General features: G+C 36.8%; 2 protein-coding genes across 8 annotated transcripts in view; one reads left to right on the top strand and one right to left on the bottom strand.

Moving 5' to 3' along the window:
- LOC18427474 (K+-H+ exchange-like protein) overlaps positions 1–10,739 on the bottom strand; it is a 29,156-nt gene extending 18,417 nt beyond the window's left edge. For 2 of the 4 annotated variants that reach the window (XR_016046526.1, XR_016046527.1), the window contains exons 1-5: positions 10,200–10,739; positions 9,993–10,057; positions 9,703–9,801; positions 8,396–8,443; positions 473–584 (exon numbers count right to left, since the gene is read on the bottom strand). Coding sequence is in view for 1 of the 4 variants with exons in the window: in XM_011622563.3 (XP_011620865.1) it covers positions 473–542; positions 8,396–8,443; positions 9,703–9,801; positions 9,993–10,057; positions 10,200–10,394 (477 nt within the window). In the remaining 3 variants the exon portion in view is untranslated. The remainder of the gene's footprint in view (positions 1–472; positions 585–8,395; positions 8,444–9,702; positions 9,802–9,992; positions 10,058–10,199) is intronic. The other 2 variants (XR_016046525.1, XM_011622563.3) reach the window with 1 other exon arrangement.
- Positions 10,740–11,110: 371 nt separating this feature from the next.
- On the top strand, positions 11,111–21,661 carry LOC18427473 (26S proteasome regulatory subunit 7). 4 transcript variants are annotated; one of them, XM_011622562.3, is made up of 10 exons: positions 11,111–11,330; positions 12,691–12,772; positions 13,831–13,922; positions 14,069–14,146; positions 14,246–14,307; positions 16,262–16,406; positions 17,528–17,746; positions 17,849–18,030; positions 20,462–20,637; positions 21,268–21,661. In XM_011622562.3, exons 1-10 carry the CDS (start codon positions 11,247–11,249, stop codon positions 21,423–21,425), a joined length of 1,278 nt encoding a protein of 425 aa, XP_011620864.1. In that variant the 5' UTR covers positions 11,111–11,246; the 3' UTR covers positions 21,426–21,661. The 4 variants fall into 4 exon arrangements, with proteins under 4 accessions (XP_011620864.1, XP_088710742.1, XP_088710744.1 ...); XM_088854616.1 differs by lacking the exon at positions 12,691–12,772; XM_088854618.1 differs by lacking the exons at positions 11,111–11,330; positions 12,691–12,772; positions 13,831–13,922; positions 14,069–14,146; positions 14,246–14,307 and adding an exon at positions 17,090–17,160 and having other exon boundaries at positions 16,284–16,406.
- The last annotated feature ends 455 nt before the right edge of the window (positions 21,662–22,116 follow it).

Raw genomic sequence — 22,116 nt, 5'->3', positions numbered from 1 at the left:
AACTAATTTCTAAATAAATAAACGTCTCAGATGAGATTTGCATCAGAGACTTCATGAAACAGTACAAACAGCTATGATGCAAAGACAGCGGTGAACAAGACTTCCCCATCAATTTGCAAGGCTGAAAAAAAAAAAAAAAAATAGGGTATCAATTTTTATGTATTTTTAAATTGTTCGATTTGGGTACTATAGCAATTTTAAAGGATCAGTGCATCATTAGCAGTCAATCAAAATCGTTGCATGCAAAACCTTAAGTGTGCAGTGCACAGCAATTCTATATTATAGACAACAAGCTTCAGAGATCAGGTCATATGATCCAGCCATTAGATGAAGTCATATGCATGGGAAGAGTGAATTTAACGGGTAATTATTCAGCATTCTTCTAACAACGATAGTAATTCATCATCAAACATATATGATATTATAAATTATGAATCATTTGTAACAATGAGAGTAACTCCTACAAACTCACAGCTAAAGCCGTTGTAAATGGAAGCAACGACATCGAACCATAGAAGAATCTCCTGTGATAAATGGATCCCCTGAAAATAGTGGAGCACCTCTTTCAGTAAAATGCAGTTCACCTAAACCACCAACTAAAGAATATCAGCAACATAAAGAGAAAATCAGCCAATTAATATTATAAGCTTTGAGAGAACTTAATATGAATGATGGAAATGACCCATATGTAGCTCTTTGATTCAAAATGAAAATCTATAAAGGAATGGCAATAAAGATTTTCTAAAAAAAGTAACAATATGCATAAATCAAATACACTCATAAGAGCATGGAGAAGTACTCAAACAAAAGTATACGAAGCATTAGGCACTATCTTTTCAAGTGATGGCATTCATTTCATTACTTAAGCAATGAGCACAGTTTCATAAAGTATGAAACATAGAAAAACAAAAGGACACAGACAACCCACAGCTGAGCTTAGACATGTTCACGCTTGGCTTGCATGGTGGAAGATGCTTGAGCTTGACTCGAGCATGAACTACCCAGCTTGAGCTTGGATTGATTAGGGGCAGGAAGCTTGAGCTTCATTCAGCTTGTCTCCATAAATGAGCCCATGAAAAGCCAACTCAAGCCATAAACAAGCCAGTAATCAAGTTACAAGCCAAGTCAACCGATAAACAAGCCAAGCATAAGCCATACTTCTGGGCCACATCTGTTTTTAAAATTTGCATTTGTAAATATGATCTAAATTAATTACATACAATATAAAAAACAAGCTCAACCCATGCTCAAGGTAAGGCTCCTCAACTTCAGATCGGCTTGGCTTGGCCTGGCAAGGCTTGTCGAGCTACAGTATATTGTTCAAGCTTGGTTCATTACAAGCCAAGCTGAGCCAGCTCGTAAGCTGGCTTGGCTTGTTGACACCCTTAAACGAGTACAATGGAGAATAAATTCCACAAAATGTGAATGAACCGTAGAGAAGGACGTGAAACTGCAGAAACTTTGTAAAATGGAAATATTTGAAATAATTTCTGCAAAAAGTTTTTATATATAAATATATATATGGATACTATGGAAAAAGATAACCTACACTCAAAACGTAGGAAGGGAGCTCAACGCTCATGTTGGTTACACCATCCTTCTTGATGATGAAAAAAATGCCTTTGTTAGGCACAGGTCGTACATGCCCCAAAACCGAAATTTTCGTTCATGTTGGTTACACACTCTCTCTCTCTCTTCGTTCAAAAACAAAACTGTAAACCGCGCAAAGTTCTCGCTCAAAATTTCCCTCAAACAGGTTACACTCTCTCTCTCTTCATTCAAAAACAAAACCGAACGACAAACATCTCTCTCTCTCTCTCTTCCGCTCAAACCAAGTAACTCAAGTCTGTCTATCTATACAACCATCATCAAACCCCTATTTCTCTCCTCCCTCTCTCCCCCTCTCCTATCCCCTCTCCCCTAAAAGGCAGCGGAGCTTGGAGATCCTACAAGGGCCAAGACCAGCTGCTCCCTGTGACAAAACGGATACGCTCTCTCTCGTCTTTTGCCCTCCAACTCTCTCTATCTCTATATAGGGAAGCTCTCTCTATCTCGTTTTTCTTTAGGGCATCTCTATCTCTTTTTCTTTCTCTATGTCATTTTTTTTGGAATCTTTGTTTCTTCATCTCTCTCCAAATCTCTTTTTTTGGGGGCATCTTTGTCTAGGCATCACTCTCCCTCTATGTCTCTTTTTTTTTTAGGGTATGTCTATCTGGGCATCACTCTCTCTATTTATCTCATTTTTTTGGGGTATCTGTGTATCTCTATCGAACTCTCAATCTTGGTTTTTTCTTTGGGCGCATCTCTCTCTCTCTCTCTCTCTCTCTCTCTCTCTCTCTCTCTTTGACATCTCTATCTAGGTATCTCTCTTTCTCTATATCTCATTTATTTAGGGCATCTCTGTTTTTCTATTTCTCTCTAACTTGGTTTTTTTTTTTTTTGTTGTGGGGGTTGTGGGTGGGGGGGGGGGGCATTTGTCTCTCCATCTCTCTCATTCTCGTTTTTTTTTTCCTCTCTATCTTTCCATCTCTCTCTTTTTTTTTTGCATGTCTATCTAGGCATCACTCTTTCTTTATATCTCGTTTTTTTGTTTTTTTGTCATCTCTGTCTCGACATCTCTCTACCTCTTTTTTTGGGGCACCTTGAAAGCATCTTCAATCAGTTGTTTCATCATATTCTAGTATGAATCTCATGTTATTCCTCAAATTCTCACCAGTTTAATTTTACTGTTGATACTTAACAGTTGCCAATTAAATAAGTTTGTGGTTTCCTAAAAGTATCTTGAATCATTTGTTTTATCATAAGGGTATTTGAGAGCGAAAGATCAGTTTCACGGTAATTTTGTGTGGCCATGCATTATTATTCTGTTGTATTCTATTGTGTTCAAAATTACAGTATTATGTTGTGTTATATTTTACAAGCTATAGTCAGGAGTGAATTGTGTGAAATAGTATAGCGATGTATGCATTTTGGTTTGAAATTGTAATAGCATGGTGTTGTATAGTCAACTACTAGCACAAACGACAATCCATGTTCACCATATTGGAATCCATTAAAAGGACACAGTTGAAAAGCCATATTTGAGATAGTGATATATTTCTGTTGGTGCGATTTATTTTCTGGGACAAAGAAGTGGATTACATGGACACAAATGTGTCCTTTTCCCTAAATATTCGATAATGAAGATGAGGCCTATGACTATTACCTAAAGTACGCAAAGCTTGTGGGGTTTCACATAAATAAAGAAGGCACATTTATAAAAGACAGTGAAAGATTTGGGCGACTGTTTGAGTGTTCAAGGCAAGTATTCCAACATTATAAATATAAAGGTAGTCAAACCCTCGTCCCCAAACGAGGTGTGGTTGTCCAGCAAAATTGGGCCTCAAGAAGGACGACAAACAAAGATGGGTAGTTGTTAAGTTTGTGAAAGAACATAACCATGCTCTCACGTCACCATCTAAAACTAGGTTCATGCACTCCCATCAAAACATTCCCGACTCCGTGAAAAAGGTTAGCAATACCACGGGATCTTTGTTGGTTAAAACAAGGGTTATGATGGATTACTTTATGACGAGGTCAGAGGAGCAAATATGTGTCGTTCATTTCTAAAGACCTTGAAAACCACCTACATAGCCAAATGAGGAAATTAAAAGGAAATGATGCACATATAGTTGTGGGATGGTTGCATTTGAAAAATATTCAATCCTACATTTTTTTTTTAGAGAGCAGCTTGATGAATTAGGAAGGCATATTAGTGCCATTTGGATAGAATCTAGTTCGATAATATTATATCAATTCTTCCATGACTTAATAACATTTGATACTACATACCAAATAAACACATTCAGCATGCCTTCTGGGCCAATCCTTGGAGCCAGCCATCACAGTAATACTATATTTTTTGGATGTGCCCTTATTTTTTATGAGGCCATAGAGATATTTACTTGGTTATTTGAACATTAGCTGGAGGCAATGGGAAGATAGCAGCCAAGTACAATTATAACAATCAAGATTTGGCCATAACTACCACAGTTACAAAGGTCTTTTTTGAGAATAATAATCATTTTTGTAAGTGGCACAATGGACTAACTAACGCAAGACGATATTAGCCAATGAATTCAACATCGCACCACATGGCATTAGTCAATCAAATGATGCTTCCCCCCACCCCCCCACCTGCCATTAGTTAATCAAATGAGGCCCCCCTACTACCATTACTCAGTCAAGTGATGCCCCCCCACTTATGTGCCACTCACAAAAATGATGGTTACTCTCAGGGACAAACTTAACTACAACAATTAGAGCAAATTCTTGATCAGTTATAATTATATCTAGTTGCTTCCTCCAATTGCCTCGAATCAATTTTCAAATAACCAAGTAAATGTCTCAATGGTCTCATCCAATGGTTTAAAAACCGGATCGGTGACCCGGATCGGGCTTTTCAAAAACCGATCCTGATCGGCGAATCGGCGATCCGGATCGGCGAATCGGCGATCCGGATCGGAATCGGGTGAATCGGTCAGAATAAAGCTTCAAAAAAATCCGAAAAAATTATTAAAATTCATTATAAATATTGGTTTTTAGGAATTCAATAAAAAATGAGGGTACTCCATTAAGAATTTTCATGTTTTTGAATGAATATGCAAATATTGATATGTTCTTTCCCTGCATGAACCGCCGTTCAGCATTTAATTTACAGTATTTCGTGCTCATCCCTACACTGTTGCTGTTGGGACTCGATATGTGAATAATATGGTTGGGATAGGGTGGCCTCGGAATCATCATCTCTCTCGTTTTCTCTTTGAATAATATGGATTAAAAAAAAAAAAAAAACAAATTTTCAAAAAAATCTATCATGGATTAAAAAAAAAATCACAAATTTTCAAAAAATTCTATCATGGATTACAAAAAAAAATTCGATCATGGATTAAACAAAAAAAATCACAAATTTTCAAAAAATTCAATCATGGATTACATAAAATTCGATCATGGATTACATAAAATTCGATCATGGATTACAAAAAAAAACAAACAAAAAAAACAAAAAATTCAATCGTGGATTACAAAAAAAGAAAAAAATAGTTCGATCATGGATTACAAAAAATTCAATCATGGATTACAAAAAACTCTATCATGGGTTACAAAAAAAGCAAAAAACAAAAAATTCAATCATGGATTAAAAAAAAACAAACAAACATTTCAATCATGGATTACAAAAAAAAAACAAACATTTCGATCATATATTACAAAACATTCGATCATGGATTACAAAAAATTCTATCATGGGTTACAAAAAAAAAAAAAAAAACAAAAAAATCGATCATGGATTACAAGAAAAGAAAACAAACATTTCGATCATGGATTACAAAAAATTCTATTATGGGTTACAAAAAACCAAAAAATTCGATCATGGATTACAAAAAAAATCTATCATGGATTACCAAAAAAAAAAAAAAAAAAAAAAAAAAAAAAAAAAAAAAAAAAAAAAATTTCGTACGGAATCGCCGATTCACTGTTCGGACTCGCCGATTCCGTACAGTGAATCGGCGATTCACTGTACAGAATCGTCCGGTTCTCTCTAGAACCGGACGATTTCCGATTTTCGGGGCGATCCGGTTCCTTTTTCACTATTTCCGAGTCGAACCGGGCGAGTCCGGTTCGACTCGGCGTTTTTTAAAACGCTGGTCTCATCAAAAACAAGGGTACATCCAAGGAAAATAGTATTAATGTGCTAGTTGACTCCAAGGATCGACCAAAAAGGCATATTGAATGCGCTTGTTTTGTATGTGGTATCAAATGTTACGACGTCATGGAAAAATTGATATGATATTATTAAACTAGATTATATCCAAACAACACCAATAAGCTTACTTAATTCACCGAGCCGCTCTCTAGAAAAAAAGTAGGATTCGAATCTTTCTTCAAATGCAACCAACCATATGTAGGTGGTTTTCAAGATCTTTAGCAATAAACGGCACATTTTCAGCTTCTCCGGCCCTCTTTGTAAAAATAATCCATCATAACCATTGTCTTAACCAACCAATGCCCCATAAAGTCGACAACATTTTTCAAGGAGTCAAGAATCTTCCGATGGAAACGCATGAACTCAATTTTGATGTGAGAGCATGGTTATGCTCTTTCACAAACATAACATCTACCCATCTTTGTTGGTCATCCTTCTTAAGGCGCAATTTTGCCAAACAACCACACCTTGTTTGGGGACGAGAGTCTTGACTACCCTCATATATATGACGACAATATACTTGCCTTGAACACTCAAAACACCCAAATCTTTCACCGTCTTCTATAAATGTACCCCCCTTATTTATGCCAAACACCACAAGCTTGACATACTTTAAATAATAGTCATACGGCTCATCTTCATTATCGAATGACATGCCATTTACTGGCTCAATAGGCACACTTCTTGCAAGTGCTGCCCCTTCATTTATAGACAATAAATCTTGTCCCCCAACCAAGTTACTGGTGTCTTGCACAATAGAATTGGCACCACACTCTTCTGAAAAAATGTTGGTGCCACAGTCATCGATATTTAGGTAAACAGACAGTTGTGTCCATGTAATCCATTTCTTTGTCCCAGAAAATGAGTCCCATCAACAAAAATATATAGTTATCATACTTAAGGAAACAAGTTGAGTCAAAGCTCGAGCTTTCCACCCCTAATGAATCCAAGCCCAAGCTGGGTAGTTCAAGCTCGAGTCAACCTCAAGGATCTTCCACCAAATTTGAAGATCAACAACTCACCATAAGCTGCAATGATGTCTCATTCTTTAAATAGAATAAAACTAAAAACTACTAAGTTATAACTCAAGCTCAAGCTGAAGAAGGCATATTTCTCCAAGTCAACACTTAAGACTACCATAATACTTGCACACTTTAGCACGTCTTATCTCCAATATAAAGACCTCTCATTGTCAAGGGGTAACTTCCAGCACATAAATTTGCCACTGCGCTCCAATGTCACATCAATAAATTTACCACCCAATTTTCAAAAAAGAAAAAATAACGTTTTTTTCTCTTTGAAAAGCTTTCTTTTTGGAAACAATAGAAGAAAAACATAACATTGACCAGCCACCACATAGACTCTTTCTCCATTTGTTAATAACTAAAGTAACTCCGCCTCGTTATATAAACAGCATTTTAGTACTCTCTCAAAGGAAATGAACAGAACATCTATCGTAGAATACCTCTAACCCATACAGCAAAGGGATTAACACTCAATCACTCATAGAATTTCATAGTAGCCGAAGGATGATTCAATTATTCCAATAATCATTTGTACATGTTTAAATTAATTTTCAAGGAGGGCAGTTTGCCCAAGTGTTAAATCAATATAAGCATTTGCATAATTTGTATTTCATGTAGAATCATCACAAGATTTCTTTGTTGAGCTTCCATAAAGAGGATTGCATTCCACAACAATATATAAAATCTATTTACAGTCTAAAATATTTTCTTTGAAAAAGAAAACACACAACAGCAACAGTGGTAATAGAATACTATGGCAATGAAGCATTTTCCAATATTAAGTTGGATCGGCAATTACACATCCACACCCTCAAACACCAAGGCAGGCGAAGATTGCAAAAATGAAACAATAACACCCTAGGCATGTTACTAATGAACAAATGAACCATGGATTCAACACAACCAGCACAACAGAAGTATTATCCCTATGCAGCTGGTGCTAAAGGAAAAGTGAAAAGTATGTTTCAGACTCTGTTAAAATATTAAAAGGAGCCACCTAAATCCTTACAAAGAGACCTTCTATCACACATTCCATATGCCCAGCATAGCAAAGACATAATAAGAGAAGCAAGGATGACGCTAAAACTAAATAATCTAACTATAAAGCAATGATAATAAACCCAATCCAGTTGAAAATACCATAGCATAAATATGCCTATGAAATAAATTTCAATTCAAAGACGCATTCACAACATTTGAAATCAGATGAAACATATAATCATTTCTGACAACTCTCCCATGAAAACAAACAATAATATGCTCCCACTTGAAATTCACCTTCTGGGTTTAAACATGTCAAATAACAGAACTGCTACTATCTCAGCCAGTGTTAAAAAACTCGGGAGTTCAAGCTGGACTTTCCCAAGTCACTCAGAACCAGCAGCCTGCCAGTTCTAGATGACCCAAACAGAGATAACCTGAGTCTTGAACATGTCTTACCAAGTTTGCCCAGGACAGGTGTTTAAAAAACTAGTGATTCTGGACTGAGGCTTGACTGGTCAGACTTGGGACTCGGTGAGATGACTTGGACCTGCCCCTTGCCTAATTCCATGCCCAGTCCAGTGTTTTTAGACACAAGTCTCAGCATTGCAACTCATTAAATAGAATACAATTTAAAAGCATTTACCTCATAGCCACATGCCTCAGCCTACGGCGAACAAGCCTTGGATTCAAGCTGGAAATTTGTGAAAACCAAAAAAGAATATCAAACTAAAGTTACCATAGCTTCAGTTAAAATAACATCATAGATGACATGAGGAAAAATCGCAATACAAAGTTTACAAGGTACTTGACACAATATATAACACATTTCTACTCAGCGGCAAACAATGGCTTTTGACTTGCTCAGGCCTCAGACTCGGCCCTGGCCCAAGCTGAGTAACCCGGAGGAGTCCAAGTGGGCTCTACAAAGTCATATACAAAGCTAAAAAAACCTGGAAAATTAACAAATAAAAATAAAAAGAGCTAAAATATAAAATGAAAACTTTAAAAGTGAAACCCAAACCAAAAACCAACATAAGGAATCCAAATAAGCTGAAAATACTATACAAAAATGGGTTTGAAAGAATGGATCTACAGCTGGAGACATTTCAGAAAAATCCAAAAAATGGAAAGTATAAAAATATGAAATTTGACGATAAAAACTCATAAATCAGGGTAAAACATATGTACAACTTTTTTAAATTGATCCCAAAATTTCACATATTTTTTCTGATTTTTTATTTTTTGATGTACCCGAGTTGTACTTGGCTACTCAGTTGAACCAAGGGTCAAGTCCGTGTAACTTGGCTGAGAGAGAGTGGACACAGCCAAGACATTAAACATTGGTCGCAATAAACAATCAAAGTAATAGTAGTAGCAGCTGCAGTAGCAGTAACAGTAGTAGCAGCAGGAGTACCAGGAGTAGCAGTAATATCGACAGCAGTAGTTAGAGTAGCAGCAACAGAAGTAGAAGTAGTAGAAGGAGGAGGTGTGTTGGTAGTAGTAGCAGTAGGAGGACAAGAAGCAGCAGTACCAGTAGCAGTAGCAGTAGCAATAGTAGTAGAAGTAGTGGGAGTAAACTTAGCCACCAAAGAAAGTAGTGATGGTGTGGCAGCATGTGTAGTAGTGTTGGTGGTGGTAGTAGTATCAGCTTATTAACAGCAGGTGCAGGAGCACCATCAAACATTACATGTGCACAAGAAAACAATGATGTACAAAAACATGAATATGCCCAATGAGTGTATCTCCATGAAATAACTGTTGTCCCATATTATCATGGACATCAACACACAATCAGATTAACCAAACAAAACGAATGGCAGGTATGAGAACATCGACACAAAACACAATAACTCATAATCAACAACAAATAACAGGATGATATGGATCAGGGAATAAACAAAATATACTGATAATAAACTAAGAATATGAATAGGAGATTGAGAATCTAACCTTGCAGGGAATGTGACTTCCACCTCGGTGATATCCTTGGAGATGGATTTCAAGAAAAACTCAGATGGTTGAACTCGCGCTAATAAAAGCTGTCCCATACTACACCAATTCAATATAAATTCTATGAATAACACGTAGATATGAATTCATTCTCAAAAAAACAATGTATAAAGATAAATGGCTATCATAAATTCATAAGTAATACATGCCCAAGGAGAAAACGTGAAGTCTAAACATGAAAACGACCAAAAAAAAAAAAAAACACCCCTAAAGTTAACCAAGAATTTTACCCATGAATTTTATGCTTAAAACTTCCATCTGGAGCCTCCCCAAGAGCAAGCCATGCCCTATTCATCTGAAAGGAAAAATACACAGATACAGACACAGTGCAATCATTCATTTTCTGCTTTAAATTTTCCACTGAAGTGTGAAAACACATGAATAATCTGGAATTTCCTTTGATGGAGATTGAAACACATAAAATAAAGGAAGCCAACCTTTTCTGAGAAGAATTCAGTAACAATTTCAGCCTTTCCTTGAACACCTTCTTCATTTTTGGTAATCCTCTTCCACAAATCCTTCAGAGTGAGTGAGCTTGGATTAAAACCAGAGTCTTGCGCAACTTTATCGATTGATTTCGTGAAGCACCAAGACCTCCCTCTAATAGGAAAAATGACTAACCTAGCCCTCATGATTGTATCAGCGAAAACAGCACGACCATTACAAAGAAGAAAACACCCTGAAACTCAGAGATTATATAGGAGGAGGAAAAAAAACTAGAATTCAGATATTTGTTCAGTTATGAGAGCTTTAAGAGTGATAAACCAGCACTCATGACTTCATGTAAAAGCAGGTCCAACCGGTATAGCAAAAAGAAACCTAGTGAAAATGCTGCAAAATATGAGTAGGAAACGTCAGTGGAATTAGAAGATGGAACCCTAGAAATGTACAAGTGGAAAACCCGAAATTGGGTTGGCTGCAGGGGAGAAAAACCCTAAAATCTCAAAATCAAACGTTTTATACAATAATGGCGACTTGTGAAGCGGGCGCACCAGCTTTGTAGGAGGAAAATGAGAGAGTATATTATGATCCACGTGATCACAGAAATCGTGGGGTCACCAGTCATGATCAACGTATAATAAAATGTTGGATGGAGATTAAGAGAGTTTTCTAGTTTGTTGTGTTTGGGTGACGCTCATCTATCATCAGCTCGTGAGTTTAATAAATTGGACGGTGATGAAACTTATAACAATAGATATTGTATGATCGCGTGGATCACGTGACTCTCACTTTTAAAATTACGGGGGAAACCACCGGCTTTAAGAGCTGATAGGCAATGGCATGAAGGAAGGCCTCTTTTACGGGATTAGGTTTATTTCCAATTTTTCATTAGAGGAGAAAAAGTAAATAGAGAGAGAACTGAAGAGTGAGAGAGTTACAGAGCCCTCCAAGAGAGAGAGAGAGAGAGACTATAAAGCGAGAGTTCTTCAAAGAGAGTAAAAAGTAGAGAGAGAAGAGAGCTGCTGAATTGTTGCAGAAGCAATATGGCGCCTGAACCGGAGGAGGAAATCAACCAGAAGAATCCCCGCCCTTTGGACGAGGATGACATTGCTCTACTGAAGACCTATGTACGCCCATTCTCTCATTTTCTTTTCTAGGGTTTCTCTTCCTTGCGGCTTTTCTTCCATTTCACTCCCCCATAGCTTTCTGGGGATTTTTATGATTCATGATTTGCTCCTAAGCACGTTATTTACGTTTCTGAATTGTTTGCTTTTTGTGATGTGAGATTTGGTTCGGGATCTAATAATGCTTTCGGATTATTATTATCTGCATTTGTGATGATAGTTTTAGTTTGTAAATAACTTGTTTCGTCTTTCCTTGGTGGTTTTTCGTAGTTGGTAGTTTGAGGCTTTAGATTGGTCTCATTTTGTGATCATGATTGTTGTTTCAGGTTAAATTTTAATGTTAATTTTATGCCTTTTCTTTGAAGTTTGTTGATTCAGTGATCTTGTATTATATGCTTGTTAACATGGGTGTTTGCTTTTTTTTAAATGGAAGATTTGTTGTTTTGGTGTCCTTCAATTAATGTTTAACAATTAGATTCAAATTGTTTCAGCTTCCTTCAATTTATGATGAACAATTTGGTTCAAAATTGAACATTTGATATTTTGGAATTTCTCTGTAGTCTTTAGGGATTGCGTACTCGAGCATGACCTTGTCCCAAGTTTTCCTCCATACAAGTTTTGATATTAGATTAACTATAGAATGAAACTTAGATTTATTTGGGGATTGAATAAGCCATGCATTTTATCCATAAAGAAAGCCATAGATTATAGAGTGTAGTTGATGCACTGTTTTGGTTCATTTTGTCACTCTTTTGGTTTGGTTTGCCTTGATGTTTGATTAACTATAGAACAATAACTTTGATTTTAGATTTATTTGGGGATTGAATAGGACATGCATTGTATCTATTGTGGTTTCAGTTTGCCTTGTACAAGGATCCGATCTTCACTTTATAAATGGGTTTGTTCATTAAACTCTTCCAAGTGCACATGCTGCCAAATATTCATTTTTTTCCGTTGAAATATTCAATTCCTTTCCATTGAAATATTCATTTTTTTCCATTGGACATTTTTTATGGACTTACCTTCCAAATGATTTTAGTGCACATTTTTTTATGTGCAATTGTTATTCTCGTCACATCTTTACTGAAGACTCTGTAACTGCACCATGCACAGTCTACAGATAAAAAAAACTGCAACATGCATGTCTTATTTTAGGGTTTCTGAATGAAGGTGGGGTTTCTGAATTTAGGTAGGGTATCCAAATAAAACTACAAATTTCCTCTCACCGCTTTTATGATTGCATTTTGTTTGTTTCTCTCGTATCTGGGTTTTGTACATGTATTCAGAAGAAAGGAATTTTCTCTGCACGCTCATTAGTAAGGTGGCCTTTTGGTGCCTGAGATTTTGGTGCTCTTTAATGCAGGGTTTGGGGCCTTACTCTACAGGCATAAAGAAGGTGGAGAAGGAAATTAAAGAAATGGCCAAGAAGGTTAATGATCTATGTGGTAAGATTACTACTTGATTGAGGACATGCAAAATTTTACTTGATAAAAATCTAAGGAATTAATATCCCCAATGTCAAAGAAACTATCGATTATCTAATCTTTAGGAGAAGCTACCATTGATCAAAGCTTTAGACATGACTATCGAATCCTATCTTCCCCTTCAACAAAACAACCCTGGGTATCTCCAAAGAGACTAGTAAATTAAAAATTAAAAAAACTAGAGCTCTCATCCCTCCCAGCAAGAAAAACACCAGCCAGTCAGCCACTAATCTCCTGATCGTCTATACTGGAGATATTAATTTAATGCAGCACCTTGTGGCATTGTAAAGAATTTTTCTTTGCAAACCAAGATGAGCATTTCCTACCCATGGCTGTTTTCTCAGGGTTATAAATTGTTTTGTATTAATTAATAGGGGTTGTGTTTCTCACCTTGCCAGCAGCATTTAGGTAGGTTATATTTATCATAGGTGAGCTGTCTACATATGAATTTTTATGGATGCAGATCATCTGTAAATTCCTTGATACTAGTTTTTATTTATTTTTTATTCAGTTGATACCATTTCTTGTAGTCTGGAAGTAATATTTGGCATCCACTAATAGGTGCGATTAGTTCTTGTCTCTGTCCAAGTCTCTTTTTTGTGTCTTGGAGTGAAGGTCCTTCCAGTTGCCAACTATAGGAAATACTCATCTCAATTTAGCAGCTATCCTTGTAATAGCTGCCATCATTTAGACTTTGTGAATACATAATGGTGAACCTTGTTTCGCAATCGTCATCCTAAATTGTGGTTAAATTCGAGTTTTGAGTTCTGATTATTAAATGATGGAATCCCTATTCTTGTTCAGTTGGTATGTGTTTGTCTTGCTTTGTTTGTAACCTTGACATGTTCAATACATAATGGTGAACCTTGTTTCACAATCGTGATCCTAAATTGTGGTTAAATTCGAGTTTTGAGTTTTGATTATTAAATGATGGAATCCCTATTCTTGTTCAGTTGGTATGTGTTTGTCTTGCTTCGTTTGTAACCTTGACATGTTCTCAAGTTATCTTAATAATACAGGAATTAAAGAATCTGATACTGGTTTGGCTGCCCCAAGTCAATGGGATCTCGTCTCTGACAAGCAAATGATGCAAGAGGAACAGCCTCTCCAGGTATTTCTTGCAGAAATTGGTTATATCTTATTTCATGATCTGCAATCTAGTTCAGAAGTGAATGAGGCCAACCAGATAGATGTGGTCTTTCTAGGTTTCTTTGTTGTTACCAAGTGCTTAAAAGGAATTCAATTCTGGTCATGTAGGTCGCTCGATGCACAAAGATTATTAACCAGAACTCTGAAGATGCCAAGTATGTTATAAATGTCAAGCAAATTGCCAAGGTAACATTTTGCAGCATAAGCATTCTATTGCACTTATATTTGAGAAAAAACAGTTTTATGTTTTGTGTGTTATGGATCTAACAATTTCAATGAATGCAGTTTGTTGTTGGCTTAGGTGACAAGGTATCCCCCACTGACATTGAAGAAGGCATGCGTGTAGGGTAAGAACTCAGCCTATTTTCCTTTTGAGATTGAAATTCTGTTTGCTGAATCAAAAAATTCTACATGATGCTCGTTAAGTGGAAATTCAGTGACCAGAAGTGTCTAAACTTTCTTCCCCCTGTTTTTTGGGTCTTCCTTTATAGGGGGCTCTATGATGTTCCTATTTTTGTGTGGATGGAAATGGAGTGAATGTGCTGAACTGGTGATTAGTTGATACTAACTTGGTTACCCACTTGCCAGAGCCCCTAAGCTTCTCATTCATCCTTCAATATCAATTCCATTACTAACCTCCTTCAACCTTCTAATGCAATCCCCGAGCCCTTCCGTGGTTACACTTTCCAAATGGAGGAGAGTCCATTTCATGTAATTCCAAAGGATGTTCATCTAGGACTCCTTTTTGCCGATGTCCATTTAGACCTTCTCAAACCTGTTAGTGGATGCTTGTGATCAATGTTTGAAAATTCGGCCGCCATGCTGCCCGGCCAAAACGTGGCCGCCTAGGCAGGGCCTAGGGCCTCCTTGCTCCCAGGCACCCGCCTGGGTGCTCGGTGCCCCAAGGCAATGAGGCTGCTGCAATCAACAAAACGGGATTTCCTTTTTTCTTTTTCTTTTTTTGGGGGATGTTTTTTAGAACTTTTCTGCCTAGACTGAGAGAGAGAGGACAGTGCCCCGCTATGTGGTTGTGTTTGAGTGTGTGTGTGTGTGTGTGTGTGTGTGTGTGTGTGTGAGAGAGAGAGAGAGAGAGATGTGAGGCTCCGTTCATCTGTAGCAAATATACGTATAAAGAAAGATCCGTTGTTTTCCTTTGAAATTAATTGAAATTAGGAATGGCTATTGTCATGGCCTTTAATGTCTGCCTCACCTCAGTACCTTAAAAGCACACCCACAAACACACGAGAGGAAGGGAATGGCTCCCTCTCTTGTGGAACGCAAAATTAATACAAAACCATTAAAAACTAATCTCGTTGGAATTCATAAGAAAACATTAAAAAAAATACAACCCAGCCCCCCCACCCCTCCAAAAAAAAGGCGCCCCTCAAAGTTGTTCCTGGGCAGTCGCCTGCGCCTTTTTGAACTTTGCTTCTGATTGATTAGGTGGTTTTAGATTGCTCTATACTAAGGCTTGGTAGAAACAATAGGCTCTGAGCTTTCTATGCTTTGGAGAAGGTGGGATTTGTTTGCTACAATTTAGGATCCCCTCAGCGCTCTCCTTGTCATGTTTGCTTTTGATGAGGCTAATAACTTCAATGGTTTTTGTGGAGTTTGTTTTTGGAAGTTTATGCAATATTTGCAGCAGGCTAGTACGTCACATGTGTGATGTTGCTGTTCTCTTATATTGGATAAACTTTGTTTTGTTGCCTGGCCCATCTCACTAATTTGTCACTTGTCAGTTCCATTCACAAGTTGTCTGCAATGAAATTGATACTATGAGGATATTCTTCCACTGGATTTTTTCTTGGAAATGAATAGGATTTTCTGAATTAGAAAAGAAGAAGCTTACTGGTTAATGAATCTGGGTGGTTCTATTGCTTTTCAATCTATGATATTCTTAATCTTAATTTGTACTTTTTAGCTATTTGCCACTGAAAAATGTGAACTTATGACTTTGTCTTGTCCTTTTAGTAACTAAGAGATCTTCTTGTGTCACTACTTTTTTAATATGGTGGCACTTGTTCATTTCATTTCTACAGTTTGAGAAGTTTTATCACATTCTTGAATGTATCATATGAAATTCTTAACACAAGTACACATCTCCATATTCTTGCTCTCCTTTCTTGAGAAAGAATATCAACAGATTAATCTTTGCCGTTAAATTACAGTGTGTTCATTTGTTGCTTTTGTATTTTTAGCTGCTTTTGAAAGAATGTTTCATTGTTGTTAAGATCTTCTTAATGCTGTAGTAGGTAATGATGTTGCCTGTGCTGTTTTGATGAATATATGTTAATCTTACAGGGTTGATCGAAATAAGTATCAAATTCAGATTCCCTTGCCACCAAAGATTGACCCAAGTGTTACCATGATGACAGTTGAAGAGAAACCTGATGTCACTTACAATGATGTGGGCGGGTGTACGGAGCAGATTGAAAAGATGCGAGAGGTGAATTTTGCATTATAATACCACTTTTCTCTCATTCTGGGTTATCTATAGATGTGGAAAACCCACACTTTTCCCATATCTCTATAAATGTAACATGTGGTGATGCATGCTATGGTGATCTATGTAATCCTATGTATGAAACTGGACATTTACTGTTATGGGACCATGCTACGCAATATTTCCCCCATCCGATTGCAGGGTAAATATTGTTGGATCCACCACAGGAGTGTACTATTTTCAGTCATAAGCAAGGAAACTGGTGATCCAAGGGGCACTTCAGGGTACCCCATGGGGTGCCAGTTACTATAGTAAATATCCCACTTACTGTAGTGCGCTATTTACCATTGCATTTGTAAAAAGCACCCCCAAATTGGAATTTTGACCACCCATGGGTCCCACAATCGTCACCAGGAATTCAAATTTCCAAGGTTGGAGTTTCTTGATCGGATTTGATGGTGCGCTCTCTAACGTACACTAATTGCACATTTGGACCTTGTTTGTCCAATTACTGACAATAAAATTATTTATTTTATCTATAAAAATAAAATGATCTATTCAATGCATATTCTTACTGCATCATGCACGCTACTCACTTTCAGCTTCTTTGGTAACAAGAGTTTAAGCCTCAAGTTCCACTTTTTTATGTTTAGAAATGGATCCCATTTTACCTTTTTGGCTCCCAGTATCTGAAATCCTTGCAGCCTTGAAGCTTTGCTAGCGACGCTTTTTGATGCCATTGGTGCTTCTATTCAAGGTTTGATTAATGTTTTCTCTCTATCACAGTGTAATTCGGAATCATATTTGTAACAAAAACTATTCTTCTGTAAAAAATATTACAACCTTAAGTATCGATTCCTTTTGCTTAAAATGAGTTGTTTTAATTCATTTGTAAGGAATAAACTGGAAGTTGGAACTATAATATTTCTTACAAGAATTTTAGATATCAGCTGGAGAGTAGATCAAAAACTAGTTTTTTTTGTTGTAAGATGCAAAATTAATTGACATGGGCTTTGAGTTGATGATCGTAAAATGTTATTTTCACGAATTTTATTGCGATGTCTAAAGTTCAGCCGTTTCTATTTAAACATTTTGACCTTTTTTACTTCACATTTTCTTCTCAGGTTGTTGAGTTGCCTATGCTTCACCCTGAGAAGTTTGTGAAGCTTGGTATTGACCCTCCAAAAGGTGTACTTTGCTATGGTTCCCCTGGAACAGGAAAAACACTATTGGCCAGAGCTGTAGCCAACAGAACTGATGCTTGTTTTATTCGTGTTATTGGAAGTGAGCTTGTTCAAAAATATGTTGGGGAGGGGGCGAGGATGGTTCGTGAACTATTCCAGGTTGTCCAGTCTGCCTTTTCTCTTTCTCAAGAAAAATGTTGTTGCGTAAGTTTTTGTTTTGATATATATGCTTATGTAAATTTAATCTTATTTTTCTCATAGATGGCTCGCTCAAAGAAGGCTTGCATTGTCTTCTTTGATGAAGTGGATGCCATTGGAGGGGCTCGATTTGATGATGGTGTAGGAGGAGATAATGAAGTTCAACGTACAATGCTTGAAATTGTAAATCAGCTTGATGGGTTTGATGCTCGCGGTAATATCAAAGTTCTAATGGCAACTAATAGGTACAGCAGTTTGCTTTGCCTGCTTCTTTGTAATGCAATGGTCTTGTCTTATCTTACTACACACATTTCTGCATCCACATGATTATATTGCTTGGAATGGATGATTGATTATGTGTCGAGATCTGGATAATTTACACCATATATTAAGAAGAAAAGGTGTGTTGTGTGAAGTTGGACAATTTAAGCTTAACATTTTAAACTCATCATTCATTTAAATGCACCTGAAATAATATAAGAAAGGAAAAAATATCTCTTGAGGCAAAATAAATAATTTATTTTGGAAAGACCAAAAAGTGCTTGGATGCAATATGGCAAAGAACACAGCAAAAGACACAAGGGAGACACAAAATGTTGAAACAACAGAGATCAGGTCAAGAGACAGCCTTCTTCATCCAGTTGACATATGGTAGAGGATCACATGAAATGGTGGTCCTTGGTTCCTTTCTCACTGATAGGTTACCTTGGGGGGATATCCCTGTGGCAATTTTCTTGGGGATATGTGGAGAATATAACTGGATGATCTTCAGCAAAAAGTATTGCAATTATGTGGTGGTCAAGGTATTCCCTCAAGACTAAGTGGACCCATGGTCGCTCATCTAGAAGAGCATGGTTGATCTAATGCAATATTTTTAGGCAGTGTGTTACAATTAAGCTTCTTATCCCCAATTATCTTCTAGTAGTATGAGGCACGAGCTGCCTATTCAGTCTATTATTGTCTACCTTGACATCAGTTCCAAGGTTAGCCTCAGTCCTTTTGCTCTTTCACAGTGTAAGAGAGTGTACAAATAGAATTTCGAAAGCAAAATGTAGTTATCCGATTATCTAGAAGTTGAATATTCTGTAAGTGAGAGGAAAATGATGGAGAAATAACAGGATGCATCTTGTTATATTAGAGTGGATATAGCATATACATAAAGGACACACCAAAAGTTGGCTAAGCATGTATACTACATACATGATAGCTAGATTGGAGAATTGAAGGCTGATCTGACTACCGGCAACACTAATTCGTAGGGTCAAAAATAAGGGGATCCATCTAAGAAGATAACTTCTATATTCAGATCGAGAGGCATGCCAACCATTTTGTTGCCTATTAGATGGGCATATGATGTCGTGGGCTTATATTATAAAAAACTATATATAGAATGACGAAGCAAGCTCAATTCAGAGGGAATTGGGATGACGACTCATGCCTTTTGTTGATAATGTGCTTGAATGGCCTTCTCAATGGAACAACTAGAGTTTGCATGTGCACAGTAAGGATGCATCTTGGTATATTAATGTGGATATAGTTATGTTACATTGACGATATACCAAGAGTTGGCTAAGCATGTGCACTACATACATGATATCGAGATTGGAGAATTGAAGGCTGATCTGACTAGCGCACCACTAATTCGTGCGGTCAAAAATAAGGGGCCCATCTGAGAAGAGAACTTTTATATTGAGCTCCAGAGGCATGCCAACCATACCTTTTATGTGATGATGTGCTTGAATGGCCCTCTCAATATAACAGCAAGAGTTTGCCTGTGCACAATAAGGTACATAAAATCTAACAAATGAGAAAATGGCAAGCGGTAAAACTAGAACTTCTACAATTATGAGTGACTAGTTGCAATAGATCTTGTCTGAAACCAAGAAGTGTAACAATGGTATTGAATTTCATGCAATTGGCAAAAGCCCTCTTATGAACCAACTGAATATTGATTCATGGTTGGAAAAAACAACTTAGCCTATGGCTTTTAGCAGTCCTTTTTTTTAATATATTTTTCGACTGTGGCCTGTGGTCTTTGGTCTTTTTCATCAGGAGGGAGTGGGACCTGATCTGGTGGTTCATAAGTTGCTATGACGTCACATTGGGGTTGTGATGATGTAGAGGGTGAATTTATTATGAAGAAGTAAATGATTCAAGAGAACTAGGGTTGTATACCTTGGTTTTGTCTGTGGACTTAGAAGTGAATGGTCTAAAACGAATGGATGGTAGGAGACCTTAGTCATGATTTTTAAAATTTACTTCATGTAAGTAAAAAAGGGGACACGGTTAATAATGCTTGGCCTTGGAAGAGAGATGGTGGAGAGGGACTTGAAGAAGACTAGTCCCTAAAATGATTAACACTTGTGCATTAAAATGGAACTTATTGTTTATGTTCCTTCTTAAGACTAGTTTTTTTTGGATGTGATTCATTAGAATGGTATATAGGATAATAATATTGGATTTGAAATTTTATATTTACTTCTCAGATGTCATGTGATGTGTTGACTTGCGTTCATTATTCATTTATAGATAGAATAGAAACATATGCTTGATTAATAAATTGTTACCACGAGATACCAATGGTGTTTTCTATTCCGAAGGTTATCCTGAAGTTGAATTTATGTTCAAGTGCAGAAATTAATCCTCCATTAAGATTTTGGTTGGTTTTGCTTGCAGGCCAGATACATTGGACCCAGCACTTTTACGACCTGGTCGACTTGATCGTAAGGTTGAGTTTGGGTTGCCTGATCTGGAAAGCAGGACCCAAATCTTCAAAATCCACACTAGAACAATGAACTGTGAGAGGGCTATCCGGTTTGAGCTCCTTGCTCGCCTATGCCCCAACTCTACTGGTTAGCAAATCTCATTTGATAGCACTGCCAAATTTTAATTTTGATTTTATGAATCCTAATGCACTGGTAGGGATTTTGCAACAAATTTCCTTAAGCTGCCCGATTTCTGTTCTTTTCTTATTTCTATTCTTAATGGCATACTGTATTTCTCCACGGATATTTATCTCTATTTATAAGTTGTTGTGTGGTGAGTTCAACGAATTGATTTGTATTCTTTATTCTCGTGCGACCAAAGTTTAGCATTGAATTTTTGGTAACTTCGGGTTGTTTTTTTCAAGCTAAGTTGGCATGGTATATGTTTAAGCTCTCAAAAGCTATGCACTCAGTCTATTTGTATATTATGACTCCACTCTACAAAGTTTTTGAATCCACATTCTGAGCAAGGAACCAAAAGAAAATATAAGAAAACAGACGTGCACACAAAACTCTGACGTGGAACTTTGGATTGAATTTTTTATTTTTGTTAATTTGTGTTGTATGCAGTTAGATCTGTGTCTACTTCTTTAGTTTTGTCCATTATCATCAGAAATAACGCTTAATATTTCTGCATGTACTGTTTAACAAAAAAGACTGACCATTAATAAGAAAGGAAGAGAGAATTTTACCTATTAGTTCTGGGTATTTATTCAGGGGCGGATATAAGGAGCGTGTGCACAGAGGCAGGCATGTTTGCCATTCGAGCTCGAAGGAAAACTGTGACTGAAAAAGACTTCCTTGATGCAGTCAACAAGGTTATCAAAGGTTACCAAAAGTTCAGCGCCACTCCTAAGTACATGGTCTACAACTGAAGTTTCTACAAGCTTCAACTTTCGACTTTCCATACAGTGGCGAGAGAGGACGAAGGAGACGACTGGAATTCTTTTCATCATTGTTTGAATCCATGATTATATGAAGATTGTGATGCTTGAATCCCTGATTATATTGAAGATTATGAAGGGAAACCCGAACCTGATGCACTTCGAATGTTGAATATGCCTCATTATTTCCATTTGAAAATTCAAATGAAGAGGAAAGTTATCTATAATGTCTCATTGTTCATGTAATTTAGATATCATTACCTCCCTATAATCTCTGTTCCTATAAACATTTATAGTGTCTGATTGGTCCAATCATCCTTTAAATCTCTCCTTTGTATCTCTCTCTCCGATTAGGAGGAAAAAAATGAAGTTCACATTTCAAATTTTAATATATTGCTGAAAATATGCACAACATAAATTTGAGAAACATTTAAAGCATTTGCAAAAAATTTCATAATCCTGAGAGCATCAGGTGATGAAGTTGATTACATTGTTATATTTCCACCCCTCTTTTGGGTCACATGATCAGTAGCATTAGCTGGGCTATGAAAGGTCTTTCCTCTCTACTATAATTTAAAGACTTCCCTAATATAATAAGTTGGAATGGATAAATTAAGATCAAGATTGAATGCATATCATGAAAGTAATGTTAATCTGTGATAAGGGCTAATCTCGAATAGAA

Source organism: Amborella trichopoda, chromosome 12, assembly GCF_054954075.1.
Source record: "Amborella trichopoda isolate Santa Cruz 75 chromosome 12, AtrichopodaSantaCruz75HAP2 v2.0, whole genome shotgun sequence".
NCBI classification, from domain to species: Eukaryota; Viridiplantae; Streptophyta; class Magnoliopsida; order Amborellales; family Amborellaceae; genus Amborella; species Amborella trichopoda.
The sequence above is the reverse complement of the archived record's forward strand: the minus strand, read 5'-3'. Positions and strand labels throughout refer to the sequence as shown.

What these genes read in the sequence shown, in the direction of transcription:
- LOC18427473 (XM_011622562.3), top strand. Translation starts at nt 11,247, where the DNA reads ATGGCGCCTGAACCGGAGGAGGAAATCAACCAGAAGAATCCCCGCCCT. An exon ending in GAAGGTTAATGATCTATGTG is followed by an intron (nt 12,773 to 13,830) that starts GTAAGATTACTA and finishes TTAATAATACAG; the next exon opens with GAATTAAAGAATCTGATACT. An exon ending in CCTATGCCCCAACTCTACTG is followed by an intron (nt 20,638 to 21,267) that starts GTTAGCAAATCT and finishes GTATTTATTCAG; the next exon opens with GGGCGGATATAAGGAGCGTG.